This window comes from Macaca thibetana, chromosome X, assembly GCF_024542745.1.
Source record: "Macaca thibetana thibetana isolate TM-01 chromosome X, ASM2454274v1, whole genome shotgun sequence".
NCBI lineage: Eukaryota > Metazoa > Chordata > Mammalia > Primates > Cercopithecidae > Macaca > Macaca thibetana.
In genome coordinates this window covers 42610384-42632462 of record NC_065598.1, presented here as the reverse complement: position 1 = coordinate 42632462, position 22079 = coordinate 42610384, and the positions used below count along the sequence as shown (strand labels likewise).

Here is a 22079-nt window from a genome sequence, read left to right as displayed (position 1 = left end):
TCTAGAAACATATTTTATTTGGGTAACAGGTCCCAAAACAGGTCAGTTAATAAAATAGATTCTAAAGAATATGGCCCTACGCACAGCCCTCCCTCCCCAAAAATAACGCTGGGGATAGGCATTGCCCTTCCCCCTTGGGCTCCTCGGGTGTATTTAAAAAAATGTTTTGGCAGCTCAGTGTTTATCATCTGGGCATGGGACACCATGTCCATGTCCCCATATTCCTAGGGTACAGTAGCAGTAGGTGGCTGCAGCAACCTTCCTCCTACCCCAGCCCAGAAAATATTTCTTCCCCACCCCAGGATCCAGGACCAAAATAAAGAGCAAGCAGGACCCCTTCACTGAGGTGCTGGGTAGGGCTCAGTGCCACATAACTGTGCTTTGAGAAAGAGGAAGGGGATTTGTTTGGCACTTTAAAAATAGAGGAGTAAGCAGGACTGGAGAGGCCAGAGAAGATACCAAAATTGGCAGGGAGAGACCATTTGGCACTAGTCCCCTGGGAGACGGGAAGAGGGAGATAGATATGAGGGCAGGCGCTAAGAAAAGTAGGAGGGGTCCACTCCAAGTGACAGGGTGCTGAAATGGGCTAGGACCAACAGGACACTGACTCTAGGTTTATGACCTCTACATAGCTGTCCCACAGCAGCTGGGTGCCCACCTCCAGCCTCCCATGTGAGCCTGTCCTTATGTATAGTGTCCAACTTCTGCTTCTAGCAGTCAAGTGTCTTCCCCAATCCTAATGTCCCCTGATCATGTCTCTAGCAACTTGACCATCTCTTGTTTCTTGGGACTGGGGCCAGCCTCTCGTCTGCCCACTTCCCTCTCATTAGTCAGATAGCCCCAAAGGCTCTATCTTTAGCTCCCAGAGAATTTTTTGGTCCTCAGTACTTCCCTTCCCCATTCCTTCCTATTCCCCACAACTGGGGGAGGGAAGGGAGAACAGGGGCACCTGATCATCAATCTCCCCTGCCCCTCTCTTGAAACACCCTAGATTTGGATGAAGAGCAGGCCAGTGAGTAGGGCAAAGCCTGCTAGGAGCAGGATGACCTTGAGGATCCTTTGTTCAGAACTGGCCAGCTCCTGGGGCAGGATTTCCAGAAAGGTGATATAGAGAAAGGTGCCAGCCGCCATGCCCTCTAGCACAGACTGAGCCAGCTGGTGCAGAGGTCCTGCCGACTCAGCCAGAGCTGCACCCAGCCCGATGCCTAGAGGTGTCATGCATGAGAAGAGGATCCCACAGCCAGCCACCACCTGTGCCCTAAGGTGGCTCTGCAGCAGCCGCAGGGACAGGCTGACAGCCAGGATGCCCTTGTGGAGCAGCAAAGCCAGGCACAGCTCCATCGCCCGAGCCCGGTCTCGCTGTAGCCCCACCGCCAGTCCCTCAAACACAGAGTGGAGGGCCAGGGAGAATACCAGTACACAGGCACGCAAGGCTGAGGGGCTTGCTGGGGTTCCACTTGCCTGTGGAACCCCTGGCCCATTATGCCAATGCTGCGGCCCACCATTCACTGTTCCCAGCAGAGCCCTTGTTTCCTCAAGAGGTGACAGCCCTGACTGCTCCTTGTAAGCCAGTGTGATCTGCTCCATCACCAGGACCAGGAAGAAGCCCATGGCCAGGATGAACTCTTGCAGCGGGAACTGGAGCGTCACGTGCAAGGCTGCCAGGGCCTCATCTATGGCAGCCAAGTAGTCAGGCAGCAGGTCCAGGAGACAGGTGGCCAAAAAGACGCCCCCCGCAAAACAGCTTACTGGGCTCAGCGCTTTCTGGCGGAAAGCTGAAGCTTCATGGTTAGCTCCTGGCTGGCACAGCACACAGATGGGCACCAGGCTGCAGAGGAGGGTGAGCACCAGCAGCAGCACCAGGGCCCCCAACTTCACCTCCAGCCCCACAGGCACTGGAGGCTCTGAAGCTACCGCCTCTGGGTGCCACACCAGGAGCTCTGGCTCTCCCCAGGGCCCCATGGTGCTGCTGGTAGCTCCAGTGACTCTCAGACCTTGCGAGGGTCTCACTACATGGTCTCCTGAACTAAGTTTTCTAAAGTTCAAGCTATATCTACTATATGACCCAGAAATACTACTCTTAGGTATTTACCCAAAGGAAATTAGCGTGTGTGTGTGTGTGTGTGTGTGTGTGTGTGTGTATATATATATACACATACATATATACACAAAAAATACATTTATACTTGAATGCTCACCACAAATAGTTAAAGCAATATTGAGAAAAAACAAAAACAAAACAAACATCACACTACCTGACTTCAAAGTATACTGCAAAGCTGTAGTAGTCCAAACAACATGGTACTGGCATAAAAATGGGCACATAAATCCATAGACCAATGGAACAGGATAAAAAGCCCAGAAATAAACTCAGACATTTATGGTCAATTGAGTTTTTGACAAAGGTACCAAGAACAAACAACAGGGAAAGACAATCTCTTAAATAAGTGGTTTTTGGAAAACTGAATATTCTCACACAGAAGAATAAACTTAGTCCCTTCTCTCATACCACATACAAAAGTCTAATCAAAATGAATTTAAAACTTAAACATAAGACCTGAAACTATGAAATTAACAAGAAAGAACATAGGGGAAAAGTTCCATAGCATTGGACTGGACAACATTTTTTTAATATTGCCCCAAAATAGACAAATGGGATTACATCAAATTAAAAAGCTTCTGCATAGCCAATGAAAAAATCAACAGAGTGAAGAGAACACCCACAGAATGAGAGAAAATATTTACAAATCATACATCTTATTAGAGGTTAGTATCCAAAATACATAATGAATTCAAACAAATCAAATTTCCAAAAAAAAAACACACACACACACACACAAATAACCAGATTTAAAAATGTACAAAGGACCTGAACAGACATTACTCAAAAGAAGACATACAACTGTCCAACAGTTATATGAAAAAATGCTCAATATCACTAATCATCGGAGAAATGCAAATTAAAACCACAATGAGATATCACCTCACACCTGCTAGAATGGCTATTATCAAAAAGATGAAAAATATATGTTGCCTAGGATGTGGAGTAAAGGGAACTCTTGCACACTGTTGGCGGAAACATAAATTAATACAACTATTATGGAAAACAATATGGAGGTTCTTATCCTAAGAAATTAAAAATAGAACCACTATATGATCCCAAAAATTTCATTTCTGGGTATATATACAAAGAAAATGAAATCAGTATGTCAAAGAGATATATGCATTCCCATTTTTTTCATATGGAATCAACCTAAGTGTCCATCAACAGATGAATGTGTAAAGAAAATGTTATATATATACACACACACAATGCAATATTATTCAGCCTTAAAAATGAGAAAATTGTGTCATTTGTGACAACATCGATGAACCTGGAAAACATGTTAAGTGAAGTAAGCCAGGCATGGAAAGACAAATACCACATGATCTCACCTGTATGTGGAATCTAAAAAACTTGAAGTCATTGAAGTAGAGAGTAGAAAGATGGTTACCAGGGGCTCTGGAGGACGAAGGATTGAGGAGACATTGGTCAAAGGATACAAACTTTCATTTTGATAGGAGAAATAACTTCAAGAGATACATTGTACAACATGGTGACTATAGTTAATAACTATGTATTTCCGTATTTCAAAAACAATGTATTTTCAAAAATTGCTAAGAGAGTAGATTTTAAGTGTCCTTACCACAAAAAAATGGTGAGGGTGTGAGGTAATGCAAGTATTATTTAGCTTGATTTAACCATTCCACAAGGTACACATATTTCAAAACATCATGTTGTACATGATAAATATATACAATTTCTATTTGTCAATTAAAAAAATAAATTGAGGAGAGGAAGATGGCAGATAGGAGACAGGGCTAATGTGTAGCTCCCACATGGACAGACAGAACAGTGTGGAGACTCACATCATGGTCTTTTGCACAAAGAACCACTGCAGGAATGTACCAGGAAAACTGAACAAATTCGCAGATCCTTTGAAAGAACCAGAATGCAACTGCAAATTCCTTGAAACAGACAAAAAGCTGAGTTCCCAAAGTGTGAGATGGGGAAAACCTACTGCCAAACACACATCCCTACCAGAGAATCTGAAAATCCGGATCACAGGAAAGATTTACCCTTACCTAGAGAAGAAATGGATTAAGGATTTGTGAGAAATATAACAGTAGAGGTATCAGCAGGAAGTACCTTGAAGGTACTCCCAGTCTTCAGCTCAAGCCCCCCAAAGCCATGCCTGACTATGTCTCACAGTAACCCTTGGGAAAATCAGTCAGTGAAATTCGGAGAGCTAATTCATGGTCGTGGGACAAAGGAAGCTCCCAACTGAAATTGGTAGTGGTTTTGGCTAGGCAAAAATTTTCTTGAGTGAAGTCTGTGGGATGAGCGGGAGCTACTATGGATACAGGTGAGTGAGGGAAGAAGCATAGGAGCTGCAGCCAACAGACTGGGCAGATGGGGAGGGACGAAGTCCAAAAGCCAAGCTTGCTTTTTCAGCAGGGTAGCTCAGGACCTGGAGCAAGGTCTACACAGTGGGGACAAGGGGAGCGAGAGCAGCCTCACCAACTGCATGGCAGTTGGGTGAGGCCTCTCTCTACCAGCTTTCCCCCACTTCTCTGGTGAACTATATGACACAGCAGATGCAGCCAAGATCCCCTCTAGAACATAACCCCATTGGCCTAAGAACCACTCCCCTATCCCCTACAGTGGCCACAGCAAGTACAGCCCAAGGAGAGGGTCTGAGCCCAGACCTGTCTAACCCTGACCACACCTGATGGTATTTCCCTACCCACCCTGGTAGCCAAACACAAAACAAAGAAACTCCTGGGAGCTTTATGGCCCTGCCCATCACCTGAGAAACCAAAATAGTTACCCTGGTCATCTTAGGTCAATCCTAGAGCCTTCTACAACTATCATAGCTGGTGCTCTCCTGAATATTCCATCTTCTGGCTGGAGGCCAACCAACTCAGAACATTATAGCAACTCAAGACAGAACAACCCTGATCCCAGGAAGGAGACGACAACACTTAAATTCCACTGTCTGCAATATCCTGGCTAACCAGAGGTCCTGAATATGTCCACATGACAACTTCACCAGTAGCATAATTAGCATTCAAGAAAGCCAGCACCCTAAACCTATCTACAGCAAAGGACTCTCAGAGTCAACTTCACTTCCCTGTCACCTCTACCAGAGCAGGTGGTGGTATCCATGGCTGGGAGACCTGAAGATGCATCACATCACAGGACTTTTTGCAGACATCCTCCAGCACCAGCCCAAAACCTGGTAGCCCTGATGGGTGGTTAGACCCAGAAGAGCAATAACTATCACTACAGTCTACCTCTCAGGAAGCCCCATCCATAGGGAAAGGCAGAGAGTACCACATCAAGGGATCACCATGTGGGACAAGAGAATCTGAACAACAGACATTGAGTTTCAGAACCCTCCACTGAATTAGTCTACACAAGTGAGAAGGAACCATAAAAGTAATTCTGGTAATATGACAAAACAGATTTCTATAGTACCCCCAAAAGATCACACTAGCTCCCCAAAGCAATGGATCCAAACCAAGAAGAAAGTTCTGAATTGCCAGATAAAGAATTAACAACCCCATCTCTACTAAAAATACAAAAAATTAGCCAGGCATGGTGGCGGGCACCTGTAGTCCCAGCTACTCGGGAGGCTGAGGCAGGAGAATGGCGTGAACCCGGGAGGTGGAGCTTGCAGTGAGCCGAGATCGTGCCACTGCACTCCAGCCTGGGTGACAGAGCGAGACTCTGTCTCAAAAAAAAAAAAAAGAATTAACAAGGTTGATTATCAAGCTACTCAGGAAGATACCAGAGAAAGGTTAAAAAAAAAAAATGCAAAGAAATTGAAAAAACAACAGAGGATATAGATGAAAATTTCTCCAGCGAAATAGATATTATAAAGAAAAAAATAACCACAACCTCTGAAAATGAAAGACACCCAGAGATATACAAAATGCAGTGGAAAGTTTCAACAATAGACTAGAACAAGTAGAAGAAAGAATTTCAGAGCTCAAAGTTGAGGCTTTCCAATTAACCCAATCAGACAAAGACAAATAAAAAATAATTTCAAAAAATAAACAAAGCCTCCAAGTCGTTTGTGATTATGTTAAACAGCCAAACCTAAGAATAATTGATGTTCCTGAGGAAGAAGAGAAATTTAAAGTTTCGAAAACTTATTTGAAGGAATAATTGAGGAAAACTTCCCTGGCCTTGCTAGAGATCTAGACATCCAAATACAAACTCAAAGAACACCTGGGAAATTAATCACAAAAAGATCATCACCTAGGCACATAGTGATCAGGTTATCTAAAGTCAAGACAAAGGAAAGAATCTCTAGAGCTGTGAGACAAAAGCATCAGATAACCGTTAAAGGAAAACCTATCAGATTAACAGCAGACTTCTCAGCAGAAACCTTACAAGACGGAAGGGATTAGGGTCCCATCTTCAGCCTCCTGGAACAAAATAATTGTCAGCCAAGGATTTTGTATCCAGTAAAACTAAGCTTCATAAATGAAGGAGAGATAAAGTATTTTTTAGACAAATGCTGAGAGAATTCACCACTACTAAGCTAGCACTACAAGAAATGCTAAAAGGAGTTCTAAATCTTGAAACAAAACCTCAAAATCTATCAAAATAGAACATCCTTAAAGCATGAATCTCACAGGGCCTATAAAACAACAGCACAACAGAAAAAAACAAACAAACAAACAAAAAAAACAACGTACTAAGGCAACAACTAACATGATAAAAAGAACAGTACCTCACATCTCAATACGAACATTGAAGCAAATGACCTAAATGGTCCACTTAAAAGATACAGAATGGAATAATGGATAAAAATCCATGAATCAAGTATCTTCTGTCTTCAAGACACTCACCTAACACCTAAGGATTCACATAAACTTAAGGAAATGGGATGGAAAGGACATGCCATGAAATGGCAACCAATAGTGAGCAGCAGTAGCTATTCTTATATCAAGCAAAATAGACTTTAAATCAAAAATGCTTAAAAAAAAGACAAAGAGGGTCATTATATAATGATAAAATGAATGGTCCAACAGTAAAATATCACAGCCCTAAATATATACACACCTAATGCTGGAGCTCCCAAATTTATGAAACAATTGCTGCTAGACCTAAGAAATGAGACAGATGGCAACACAATAATACTTGGGAACTTCAATACTCCACTGACAGCACTAGACAGGTGATCAAGACAGAAAGTCAATAAAGTAAAAATGGGCTTAAACTATACCCTAGAACAAATAGACTTAACAGATATTTACAGAACATTCTACCCAACGACTGCAGAATATACATTCTTTGCATCAACACATGGGACATTCTCCAAGACAGACCATATAAAAGGCCACAAAGCAATTCTCAATATATTTAAGAAAATTGGAGTCCTATCTAGTATACCCTCAGATCACAATGGAATAAAACTGGAAATTAAGTCCAAAAGGAACCTTCAAAACTATACAAATACATGGAAATTAAATAATCTGCCTCTAAATGATCTTTGGGTCAACAATGAAATCAAGATGAAAATTAAAAAATTCTTTGAGCTGAACAATAGTAGTGACACAACTTATCAAAACCTATGGGGCACAGCAAAAATGGTGCTAAGAGGAAAGTTCATAGCATTAAATGCGTACATCACAAAGTCTAAAAGAGTGCAAATACACGATCTAATGTCACACCTCAAGGAACCAGAGAAACAAGAACAAACCAAACCCAAACCCAGTAGAAGAAAAGAAATAACCAAAATCAGAGGAAAACCAAATGAAATTGAAACAAGAATATCAATACAAAAAAAAATGAAACCAAAAGCTGGTTCTTTGAAAAGATAAATAAAATTGATAGACCACTAGCAAGATTAACAAAGAACAGAGAAGATCCAAATTCGCTCAATTAGAAATGAAATGGGAGATATTGCAATTGATACCACAGCAATACAACAGATTATTCAAGGCTACTATGAACACCTTTATGCTCACAAACTAGAGAATCTGGGAGATGGATAGATTCTTGGAAATATACAATCCTCTCAGATTAAATCAGTAAGAAATAGAAACTCTGAACAGACCAATAACAAGTCACAAGATTGAAGCAGTAATTTAAAAATTGCCAAAAAAAAGTCCAGGACTACATGGATTCACAGCTGAGTTATATCAGACATTCAAAGTAGAATCGGTACCAATCTTACTGAAACTGTTCCCAAAGATAAAGAGGGAATCCTCCCTAAATCATTCTATGAAGCCTGTATCACCCTAATTCCAAAACGAGGAAAGGACATAACAAAAAAAAGACCAATTTTCCAGATGAACATAGATGCAAAAACCCTCAACAAAATGCTAACTAACTGAATCCAATAGCATATCAAAGAGATAATCCACCAAGATCAAGTTGGTTTCATATAAGGGATGCAGAGATGGTTTAATATATGCAAGTCAATGAATGTGATACATCACACAAACAGAATTAAAAACAAAATCATATGATCATCTCAATAGATGCTGAAAAAGCAGTCAACAAAATCCAGCCTCACTTTATGATTAAAGCCCTAAGCAAAATTGGCATAGAAGGGACATACCTCATGGTAATAAAAGTCATCTATGACAAACTCACAGCCAACATTGTATTGAACAGGAAAAGTGGAAAGCATTTCCCCTGAGAACTGGAACAAGATGAGGATGCCCACTTTCACCACTTTTATTCAACATAGTACTGGAAGTCCTCTCCAGGGCTGTCAGACAAGAGAAAGAAATAAAGAGCATCCAAATAAAAAAAGAGGAAGTCAAACTATCATTGTCTGGTGATGATATGATTATATACCTGGAAAACCCTAAAGAATAATCCAAAAAGCTTCTAGATCTGATAAATGAATTCAGTAAAGTTTCAGGGTACAAAATCAATGTACACAAATCAGCAGCACCGCTATACACCAATAGCGACCAAGCTGAGAATCAAATCAAGAATTCAACCCCTTTTACAACAGCTGTAAAAATTAATAAAATACTTAGGAATATACCAAACCAAGGAGGTAGAAGGCCTCTACAAGGAAAACTACAAAACACTGCTGAAATAAATCACAGATGACACACACACACAAACGAAAACACATTCCATGCTCATGGATAGGTAGAATCAATATTGTGAAAATTACCATACTGCCAAAAAGCAATCTACAAATTCAATGCAATTCCCATTAAAATACCACCATCATTCTTCACAGAACTAGAAAAAGCAATCCTAAAATTCATATGGAACCAAAAAAGAGCCTGCATAGCCAAAGCAAGACTAAGCAAAAAGAACAAATCTGGAGGCATCACATTACTCGACTTCAAACTGTACTATAAGGCTATAGTTACCAAAACAGCACGGTACTGGTATAAAAATAGGCACATAGACCAATGGAACAGAATAAAGAACCCAGATATAAAGCCAAATACTTACAGCTAACCGATCTTTGACAAAGCAAACAAAAACATGAAGTAGGGAAAGGACATCCTGTTCAACAAATGGTGCTGGGATAATTGGCAAGCCATATGTAGAAGAAAGAAACTGGATCCTCATCTCTCACCTTATACAAAAAATCAACTCAAAATGAATCAAGTACTTAAATCTAAGGCCTAAAACCCTAAAAAATTCTAGAAGATAACATCAGTATCTAGACATCTTCTAGACATTGGCTTAGGCAGAGTTCATGACCAAGAACCCAAAAGCAAATGCAACAAAAACAAAAATAAATACGTGGGACCTAATTAAACTAAAAACTTCTGCACTCTGATTACAGCAGAGCAAACAGACAACCCACAGAGTGGGAGAAAATATTCACAAAGGACTAATATCCAGACTCAGGGAACTCAAAAAACTCTGCAAGAAAAAACAAATAATCCTATCAAAAAGTGGGCAAAGGATATTAATAAATTCTCAAAAGAAGATATACAAATGACCAACAAACATACTTAAAAATGCTCAACGTCACTAATTAGCAGGGAAATGCAAATCAAAACCACAATGAGATACCACCTTACTCCTGCAAGTATGGCCATAATTTTAAAAAATCAAAAAATAATAGATGCTGGCATGGATGTGGTGAAAAGGGAACATTTTTACACTGCTGGTGGAAATGTATACTAGTACAAACACTATGGAAAACAGTAAAAAGATTTCTTAAAGAACTAAAAGTAGAACTTCTGTTTGATCCAGCGATCCCACTACTGGGTATCTACCCAGAGGAAAAGAAGTCATTATATGAAAAAGACACTTGTACATGCATGTTTATAGCAGCACAATTTGCAATTGCAAAAATATGGAACCAGGCTAAATGCCCATAGACCAAGTGGCTAAAGAAAGTGTGGTACATATACACCATGGAATTCTACTCAACCGTATAAAGGAACGAAATAATGGCAAATACAGCAACCTGGATAGAGTTGGAGACTATTACTCTGAGTGAAGTAACTCAGGAATGGAAAACCAAATATCATATGTTCTCATTGATAAGTGGGAGCTAAGCTATGAGGACACACAGGCATATGAATGATATAATGGACTTTGGGGATTTGGGAGGAAGTAGGGGTAAAGGATAAAAGACTACACACTGGATACAGTGTACACTGCTCAGGTGATGGGCTCACCAAAATCTCAGTAATTACCACTAAATAATTTATCCATGTAACCAAAAACCACCTGTTTTCCAAAAACTATTGAAAGAAATAAAAATAAATACATTAACAAAAAAGAATATTCATAACATCTTTATTCTTAATAGCCAGCAATTAAAAGCAACCCAAATATCATTCAACAGAAGAATGGATAAAAACATTGTGGTATATTCACATGATGGAATATTTCTCAGCAACAAAAATGAATAAACTACTGATAAACACACAGTATGGATGGATCATAAACATGTTGAGCAAAATAATCCAGACACAAAAAAAGTACATTATATTACCATTTATATTATGTTCTAGAACAATTAAGATAATTAAACCCTTTGAACAATTAACCAAATGTTTAACTGAATTGTCTAATGTGTTTGATTAAATTACATTGAAATTGTTAAATTAATTAAACAATTAAAATAATTTCTATGGTAATAATCAGATCAATGATTATCTTTTGCAAGAACTTTCTCAGGTGATAGAAATGTTCTATATCCAGTTTTGACTCTTAATTATACAGATGTATACAATTGTTAAAATTCTGCCAGGCATGGTGGCTCACACCTGTAATCCCAGCACTTTCGGAGGGAGAGGCAGGCGGATCACCTGAGGTCGGGAGTTCGAGACCAGCCTGACCAACATGGAGAAACCCCATCTCTACTAAAAATACAAAATTAGCCAAGTGTGGTGGCACATGCCTGTAATCCCAGCTACTTGGGAGGCTGAGGCAGGAGAACTGCTTGAAACCTGGAGTTGGAGGTTGCAGTGAGCCGAGATTGCACCATTGCACTTCAGCCTGGGCAACAAGAGCGAGACTTTGTCTCAAAAACAAACAAAAATACATTGAATGCCAAATATCTGTGGGGGGTGTGTGTGTGTGTGTGTAGTTTAAAAATGATTGAATATAGCAAAGACATGGAATCAACCTAAATGCCTATCAATGGAAAAAAAGGAAGTGGTACATATATACTGTGGAATACTATGCAACCATAAAAAATAAGGAGATCATTTCCTTTGCAGGGACATGAATGGAGCTGGAGGCCATTATCCTTAGCAAACTAACACAGGAACAGAAAACCAAATACCACGTGTTCTCACTTATAAATGGGAGCTAAATGATGAGAATACATGGATGCGTAGAGGGGAACCACAGACAGTGGGGCCTCCTGGAGGGTGGAGGGTTGGGGGAGGACAGGATCAGGAAAAATGACTAATTAGTACTAGGCTTAATACCTGGGTGACAAAATAATTTATACAACAAACCCCATGACACAATTTTACCTATATAACAAACCTGCACTTGTAGCCCTGAACTTAAAAGTTGTGTTTTTTTTTTGTACACAAAAAAACACAGCAAAAAAATTAAAACTGAAATTTTAACCATATTTATCTCTAAAAGTAATCTCATTACCTGTTAACATAGTATTTTAATTAAAACATATATGTATCTTCCCAAATGAAAGATAATTTAATCAGAAGAGTAGAATAGTTTTACATTTTTGGAAATCTCTCTAATGCCTGGCTTAATTAAAGACAGTTAAATTCTCTTAAAAAATGATTGAATAGAGCTATGTAAATCTTCAGAAGAACCTTTCAGTCATTTCAAAACACTAAATTCACCTTTATGAAGAAAACAGGGAAATCAGTTTATAGTTGAGTAATTTTCTGCTGCTAATCCCTGTGATTAACCTATTGGCTCTCTACATTTTATCTCCATATATACTTCTGGAATTTTAATGATTTTTCAGTAAAGACATGATTTATCATACAGATCAACAAACGTTTGTATATTTACTTATTTAAATGTTCAATAAGTAAAGAGTATTTTAGAATACTTATTTTTACACTGCCACTGTATCACTTGTATTAATTAGAAATGTTTTTAGCTTCAGGTAACAGATAACTTGACTAAAATGTTTTTAAGCACACATATAATTTTGTTTATTTAATAAAAATCCCTGAAGTTGGTGGTCTCAGTGGTGGCCCAGCATTTTAATGATATCCTGAGGACCAAGCTCTTCCTATCTGAGAAGAGCTTCCTATTACTATGATGGCTTTCATCCCTAAACTTGCCACTTCTCTTGGAGATTTGCTACCTAAAGTAGATTTTCCTTCGCAAGGAAGGAGAAATAGTTTTTGAGTGGGTAGGCAAAAATAAATGTCTCAATTCTAATGCCCTATTTAAGAAAACCTAAGCCAGTTTTATCCACCCTATGCAAAAGAAAATGTCATAAACAGTGACCTAATTGTTGCTGCTTTAGCTCTAATTATAATTAGAGTGAGCATGATTACAGACATGCTTCTAACCCATGAAGGCTCCTTCCTAAAATTTCAGTCTAAATCACAATTTATATATTTCCTGTTTGTCTATCTTCTTCATCATGGTTTAAAAAAAAAAAAAAATTCTTAGCTACACTTATGCACTTTGTCTTCTAGATAGCTTGATAATTAGCTTGCCTCATTTAGTTGTTTATAATTTTTGTAAGCATTTTGATTGAAATGACATTGCATTTACAAAGCAATTTTGGTGGAATTGAAAATTGCATATAGTTTTGTAAGTATTATGAGAAAGAGTTTCCTCTGTACATTGATGAATCTATCTGTAAGCAAGATCCTTGAAGAGGCTGATGTTGTAGGGGAGAAAGACAGTGAAGAGTGGCTCACATCCCACCTAAAATGATGGCTGGCAAATACGATGTAGCCACAACGTTTCGAGTAAGTGAAAATACTTACAAAGAATTACATTATAGTGCTTTATAAAATTTAAGTTTCTTTGAGTCAGGGTCTTTCTCTGTCACCTTGGCTGAAGTGCAGTGGCGTGAAAAATAGCTCAATGTAAGCTTAAATTCCTAGACTCAAACATTTGTCCCACCTAGGCCTCCCAAAGCACTGGGATGACAGGCATGAACCACCACACCTGGAAGGTATTATAATACCAAGCAAAGGTATAAACAGAGAAGTGGGAGAAGAGCTGGTGTAGTGACTAAAACAAAACAAGAGGAATGAGATTCAGCCCTGAAGGAATATTATTTGGCACTAAAGGAACATTATTATGCTACAGGCACTGATATACTGCAATAAACTGTATTTGGACATCACAGAGAATTCCCATGATAACAAAAATGAGGTCTGGCATCATTCATAAGAGTCCTGTTCTCCTATATAAAATAGATCAGCATTCTCCTATAATGAGTCACAAAGTAACTAGGCTTTCATCCACAGTTAAGATTTATCATGAGACTTAAATTAGATACTGTATAAAGTGCTTGATATATTGCCAGTCATATAGTGTGGGCTTAGTAAATGGTTACTATTACTATACATAGAGGAATATAATCATAGATAGTATTAGCTCCACTTTACAGATATGGATAATGAGGCTAAGATCCCTTCAACAGCTTTTTCAAGGTCTTACAGATGATATACACCTGTCTGACTCCTAAATTATGTTACGTTCTCATTATACTTTGCTACCTATGTTATCTATCCAGTATCTTATTCTAGGTAAGCCACTTACCAAGCTTTTTGGTTAAGGATGATTACATCAAGGCGACAATTTCCCCCTGCCAAGACAGATGTATGGCGTGATCAGTCTGCTCATTAAAAAATGGGGAAAGAGGCCAGGCGTGGTGGCTCAAGCCTGTAATCCCAGCACTTTGGGAGGCCGAGACGGGCGGATCACGAGGTCAGGAGATCGAGACCATCCTGGCTAACACGGTGAAACCCTGTCTCTACTAAAAATACAAAAAACTAGCCGGGCGAGGTGGCGGCGCCTGTAGTCCCAGCTACTCGGGAGGCTGAGGCAGGAGAATGGCGTAAACCCGGGAGGCGGAGCTTGCAGTGAGCTGAGATCTGGCCACTGTACTCCAGCTCGGGCGACAGAGCCAGACTCCGTCTCAAAAAAAAAAAAAAAAAAAAAAAATGGGGAAAGAAACTTGAATTTGAAAGTTTCCCCAAAACATGGAATCTATGGACATGAAAGTCATCATAAATGCCTTCAATACATTTGTTTGATTTCAAGATTATCACAGAATAAGTGGTTGTTAGACACTGAAGATCATCTAGTCCATGCCCTTTAAATGATAGAACGACAGCTGAGCAGGTAAGGAACTTGCAAGAATTAGCACTAGAATCCAGGCCTCCTGAATCCCAGGCCATTCCAGTTCTATGAACTAATATTATGGACACAAAATGTGAATTGTATCAATCTATGTATGAAAACCATACCTTTTTATAGCAACATTAAGAATCATTACATACTTTACTAAATCTAAAAATTATTCAAAATATTTTTATGTTTAAAATTTTTCTTTGTAATTTGTTTTACTATAGCTAAGGAAACAGAGCAAACTTCCCCCTCATTCCTGCTCTATTCCTTAGCATTGAAAAGTTTGATGGGTATTCTTCCATCTTTTTGTCAATTCATTTAAATACTTGGAATTTAGATATTTAGCTTGGGAGGTTAGCTAGCTGAAAAATTTTCTACTTGTTTTTTTGTCAGTCAATACAAACAAATCTACTTAACTTTTTATAGCTGCTGCATATATTCAATTGCATCAATATTTTATAACTTATTTTATTATTCCCTCATGATAATTTGTTTCCAATATTTCAAAATTAGTTTTCAGAAAAGTGCTGCAATTAATCTCTATATGACTCTTTGTGCACTTGTGTGCTCAGTCTTTCTCGGGATAGATACCAGGTATACTAGTATAATATCTAAACACAGTTACAATCATACCTATATCTGTAGGGGATTGGTTCCAGGATCTCTCACAGATAACAAAATTCGCGGATACTCAAGTCCCTGTCCACATTCTCCCATATACTTTAAGCCACCTCTAGATTATTTATAATACCAAACACAATATAAATGCTATGTAAATGGTTTTACAATTTATTGTTTAGGGAATGACCAAAAAAAAAGTATGTATGTGTTTAGCACATAAGCAATTTTTTTTTTTTCCTGACTCCACATTTGGTTGAATCCTTAGGTATGGAACCCATGGATATTAAAAGCTGACTGTACATGCTGCTGCCAGTTTAGATAACTTCCAGTAGTATATGAGAAATATGTGCTAAATATGTGCTAACTCTTGACATTACTAATTCTTAGGTGTTACCTGATGGGCAAGTAATGATATTTTATGCTTCTATTCATTCAAATGTATGCAATTCGCAGTATGTTAACACAATATTTGTATTTCTTTCCCTTTTACTTATTTTTTACTTTTGTATTGCTTGTCCTTTTCATATGAGTGTATAAGATATCTATATTTTCTTGATATTAATTCATTATGTGTTATATAGAACAACCATATTTTCCAAGTATTTTTTCTGGAGGGCATGGAACTGTTTCTTACTTTTCATTTGACAAAATCAGTCATTCTTTTCCTTTTTGATGTCTATGTCTTTCCTACCTGAAGATTATAAGAATACACTTTAACTTTTACTTTTGTATCTGGCTTCTTTAAGTTTAGCTTTTTTTACCCATCTCAAATGCAAATGTGAAGGATTATGTGGTTTAGTTAATAAGTTGTAGAATTATGTTACAAAGCAGTAAGCATTCAGGAAATGAAAACTCAATTGTGTATATATAATATATACATATTATATACTATATGTAATATATAAAGATATATATTTATTTATATATATACAAAAATATATATATATATCTTTTAAAACTGAAAAACCTTCCCATCATCCCCAGAGGGTTTATATTCATTTATTGGAGAAATAAGTCTATCTAAATCTTATTTTGCCCATTTTCCAAGCTTTGTGTTAATTTCTATTTTTAGTATATTTTGGCTTTTATTTTATTTTCTGCATTTTGTTGAGTTGTCAACTTCTCTTTGTTCACTGCTCCTTTTCAACATATTGCATCTTTGTATTTCAATTGAAACTTTAATCCATATAAAATTAATATTATATATGTTACTGTATATTTAAATGTGGAAAATACAGTTGATCACTTATGATATCTATCCATGACAAAATGTTGTCATGCTTTCACTTTTCTTCACTCCATGCTCCTACCTCATAACACATGTGCACACATATGTGCATCCAGTTGACATTCTCTGGAGTTTTCAACCTAAACCAATATTAAATTCTGTGACATAATACATTAGGAAATATTTAAAGAGAAATAAAAGTTTGGCTACTTTGCTTAGCAAAATGAAAACTAAATCTTGGGAGAGGAAGATATTGACCTCAAGAAAAGATAGAGAAAGAAGATGTCGCTTTAAAAGAGGTTTTTGTGGACTGCAAACTTTCTAACTCCTTAAATGTCCAAAATTTTCTTTATCCTCATGCTTGTAAAGATAAGTGTACCTGCATTTTTATATATGTATGTGTGTATATAAGCATATATACATGCATGCACATGTGTGTATATATGCATGTATACCACACACACACACACACACACACGACAAAGAAATAATATCAAGAATATGTAAGAAAAATGTTATTTAATTTCAAAAGAGAAAGGGATAGAAACTGGTTACAGGTATAAGAGGAAGCCCCAACGCACATGAAAACTCGTTAAACTATAGTCCATACCACAGAAATGCAGAATAAAATAACTCAGAAATTTATATTTTTTCCAAAGAGATGGGTATATTTTTAAGATGAAAATAGTAACTCACATTGGCAAGGAAATGTTCACTCTATCACATTTTTGTGAGGGTGGAACTGATAAAAAAGTTTTTGAGATTAATCTGATATAATAGATAAAAATTTTAAATATACATGTTGAGCCATTTCCTTCTAGTAATCTATCAAAAATAATTCAAAAAGGTACATATAAGGATGTTTACTGTAATATATATGTAGTAGCAAATAATTAGAAATTACACAAGTATCCATCAATAAGACATAAAAAATAATTATGGTACATCTATGTGGGTGAATATTGGGCAGCAAAGAAAGTGAATTATTTTTATATATAAGTATATAGATATATCTATACATATAAATAATTTCATATATATTTTTATATAAACCAATTTGTTACATCTAATATAAGCCAAACTACTAAGGTAGGTTATGTTTGTAGATTGAGATTAAATTTTTTTTTGCTTTCTAATTTATATACACTATGTTAAATTTTCATTTTTACCAGGCACATACATCATTTTATTAAATTTATCTTCAAAGGAATGATGTCAGCAAAAAATGGCAGAGTAACGAGCTTCAAAAGTCTTACTCTCCAAAAAAAATCAAGAAAAACTGGCAAAAACAGTCAGAACCAACTTTTTCAGGACATTGGAAACTAAGCAAAAGCTGTAGTAACTTAGGTGCTACTTATTCAAGTAAAACAGCTAAATCTCAGGAAGAACAGTGAGCTTTGTGGTATTTTAACTTACTCTGTCCTATTCCCTCTTCCCCAGTGGTAGACTTGAAAACAATAGTCTGCATTCCTAATATCTGTATAGGAGGGAGGATAATGGATCTCATTTACAAATTATCCTTAGTTGATCTGTCAAGTGGTTTACTGGGAGATCCACTCAAACGTTTGTCTTTATTTTGCCTGAGTGGAACTCTCACGTGCTAAAACCTGTACTCAGAAGACATTCGTTGAAAACATTTACAGATAAATATTTTAGTCTTTGCTGCTGAGGCAATGGATAACAGTGGGGCAAACAATACACTAAGCAAAAAGCTTGTGAGGAAAGGCTGGGGAGTGAGATGTTTTGGGGGAATAAGGGCTTCGAAAAGTTCCAATATATTCCTGGGATTATGGAAAGCTCTCTGCATGCCAGGATTCTGCCCATGCTCAGGGAAGACCTGAGAATGTCCTAAGCTCTTATCTCTGGTTGACTTTGAGGCCCTGTGCAAACAGGTAATGAAGGTTAAGTCAGAGTTGTAAACTTCTTGGCTAAGTGTTGAAGGCATGCTTTTTCCCCAGAACCAATATGCAAAACTGGGATATTTTTTGGTTCCAGACTTTAGGGAAATCTCTATCTGATCATTAGCTGACCACTAAGATAATGGAACAGAAACTTCAGTGAGCACATATGATAAAGAATACATATTTTACAAAATTAATTCACATGAGAAAGAACACAAACTTTACAAAATTAGCTTACATGATAAACCATACAAACTTTACAATATTAGCTTAGAAAAGTCACTAAACAAACAACCACAATAAGCACAATGACAGTAAATCCCAGAAAGGGAGGAAATCTGATTTTCAGAGTTCCCACATTATAACATTCAAAACGTCCAATCTTCAGGGAAAGAAATGAAGCATACATAAAACTAAGAAAGCATGAGTTATTCAGATCAAGAAGAAAGAAAGTAAAGATTACAGTGAAGGCAAATGTAAGACTGAATAGATAAATAATAGAGAAAATTAATTAAATGAAAAGTTGGTTCTTTGAAGAGATGAAAAATTGATCATCATTTAGCTAGATGGACCAAAGGGGGAAAAAAGACTCAAATTACTAAAATTGAGAATGAAAGTGGGGATGTTATTATTTTCCTTACAGAAATAAAAAGGATCATAAAAATACTTTGAATAATTATATGCCAGCGAATTAGATAACCTAGATATATTGGACAAATTCCTAAAATTACACAAACTGTTATAGGAGAAAAAAGATTTATTTTCTAATCCACTGCTAGGTTCATAACTGAGTGCCATATAAGAAAGGACAGATTAATAAGAGAAAAGCATAACAAATTTATTTAATGTAAGTTTTAAGTGACATAAGAGGCTTCAGAAATGAAGATCCAAAGAAACAGGAAAACCTATGTCTTTGTATACTTAGGATTGATAAAGAGTGGATAGTCATGCAGAAGTATGATTGGAGGGCAAACTGGTATGATCTCATGGCAATAAACTGAAAGAAACAGCAACACCTGTTAGCACAGATTCTTCTCTACATCCTGTGTCTTCAGAGATAAGTACATTCCTTTCCTTAAGGTATATGGTGGGTACCTCTGGAATGGTTTTATGACCTATTTCAAGAGACAGTCAGCTCGGTTTTATGGCCTGTTTCAGGAGAGAAGGGGCAAGAAGAAGATGAGAGCAACTCTGTTGCTTCAACTCTTTTGTCAAAGGCCAAGGTGTCCTATTTTGGGGTAGCATGTACTGAACTGTATCACTACCAAAAGAGACTCAAGAATAAATAGAAAATCTGCTATAACAAGTAAAAAGATTGAGTAAGTAATCAAATCGTTTCCAATAAAGTACAGCCCAAGGCCAGGTGACTTCATAGATAAATTCTATTAAATGTTTAAAGAAGAATTAATACCAATCCTAAAATTATTCCAAAACATAAAAAAGGTGTGGGAACACTTTCTAACTCATTCTACATGGCCAGTATTACCTTGATACTAAAGTTAGAAAAATACACCAAAAGAAAAGGAGGCTACAGACCAATATCCCTTATGAATATCAATGCAATCACCATCAACAAAACACTACCTAACCCAAGTCACCAGCATACTAAAAGGAGTATACACCATGAGTGAGATTTATCTCAGAAATGTAAAATTGGTTTAAAAATACACGAACATCTCAATAGATGCAGAGAAAACATTTGACAAAATCCAACACCCTTTCACGACAAAAACACTCAACAAACTAGGAATAGAAGGAAACTTCCTTAACCCAATGAAAGGCATCTATGCAAAACTCACAACATCAAACTTAATGGTGAAAAACTTTTGGTTTCTGTTGTAGTGATAGAGTTCTAGTCTGAAGGATGTCTACTCTCACCATTTCAATTCAATATTGTACTGCAAATAATATCTAGATACATTAGGCAAGAAAAGGAAATATAAGGCATCTGGACTGGCAAATAAGAAGTAAAACTATATTAGTAGATGACATAATCTTATATATAGGAAACCTTAAATAATCCACCAAACCAACCAACCAACCAACCAACCATAACTCTCCCAGAGCTAATAGTTTATTTCAGTTGTGTTTCAGGATGCAAGGTCAATATTTTGTATTAAATACAAAAATTAATTGTATTTCTATACACTAGCAATAAACAAATTGAAAGTGAAATTAAGAAAACAATTTATAATAGCATCAAAAATAATAAACTACTTAAGAATAAATTAAGCCAAAAAAGGCAAGCCATGTACACTGAAAACTACAAATCATTGCAAAAGAAATGAAGAAGTCCTAAATAATGGAAAGATATCCCGTGGTTATTGACTGGAGGACTTAATGTTGTTAAGATGGCAATAGTACACCAAGTTACCTACAGATTCAATGCAATCCCTTTCAAATTTCTAACTACCTTTTTTTTTTTTTTTTGCAGAAATGGACAAGCTAATTCTAAAATTCATATAAAAATGTAAGAGACCCAGATACCCAAAACAATATTGAGAAACAAGAACAAAATTGAAGGGCTCACACTTCCCAATTTTAAACCTTTCTAGCAAGTTTTAAAATTGGGAGGTCATTACAGTAATTAAAGCAGTACGATACTGGCATAAGGATAGACATATGGCATAAAGGCAGACAATGGAATAGAATTGAGCTTCTAGAAATACACCTATACATCTTGGTCAATTAATTTTTGACAAAAATACTAAGATCGTTAAATGAGGGAAAGAATAGTTTTTTTCCACAAATGGTGCCGGGGCAATTGGATATCCACATACAAAAGAGTGAATTTAGATTCCTATATCACACAACATACAAAAATTAACTCAAAATGGATCAAATCCCTAAATATAATAGCGAAAACTACAAAACTTTTAAAAAGGAAACAACTGTAAATCTTCTGACCTTAGTTTAGGCAATGTATTAGGCTGCTCTTGCATTGCTATAAAGAAATACCTGCCATAACAAAGTACCCGTAGACTGAGTGGCTAAAACAACAGAAATTTATTTTCTCACTGTTCTGGAAGATGGAAGTCTGATATCCAGGTGCCAGCAGGTTTGGTTTCTCCTGAGGCTTCTCTCCTTGGTTTGTAGGTGGCCACCTTCTTGCTGTGTCCTCACATGACCTTTTCTCTGTGCACCAAATTCTAATGTCTCACTCGTCATATAAAAGCACCAGTCAGATTGGAACAGGGCTCACCTGTATTACCATAATTGTCTTTTTAAAGGTCTGATTTCCAAATGTGGTCCCATTCTGAGGTACAGTGGGGGGTTGGGACTTCAACATATAAATTTTGTGGAGACACAATTTGGTCCATAACAGGTATATATATCCAAGAGAATTTAAAATATATGTGCAGCCTGATTTTACCTCCACAATTAAAGTTGAAGAAATTCTGAAGTTAAAAAATAAAACACATACTCATACAAAATCTTGTACAAGGCAGTTCATAGCAGCACTCTATACAGAAGCCAGAAAGGAGAAACAACTCAAATATGTGTCAACTGATGAATAAAT

The 22079-nt window shown here is 37.1% G+C and overlaps 1 protein-coding gene across 1 annotated transcript in view; it reads right to left on the bottom strand.

Moving 5' to 3' along the window:
- LOC126945603 (zinc transporter ZIP1-like) overlaps positions 1–22079 on the bottom strand; it is a 328799-nt gene continuing 306720 nt past the window's right edge. Inside the window, exon 2 of the mRNA XM_050775690.1 lies at positions 1–2026. Within this exon, the coding sequence (XP_050631647.1) occupies positions 988–1962 (975 nt within the window). The 5' untranslated portion in view covers positions 1963–2026 and the 3' untranslated portion in view covers positions 1–987. The remainder of the gene's footprint in view (positions 2027–22079) is intronic.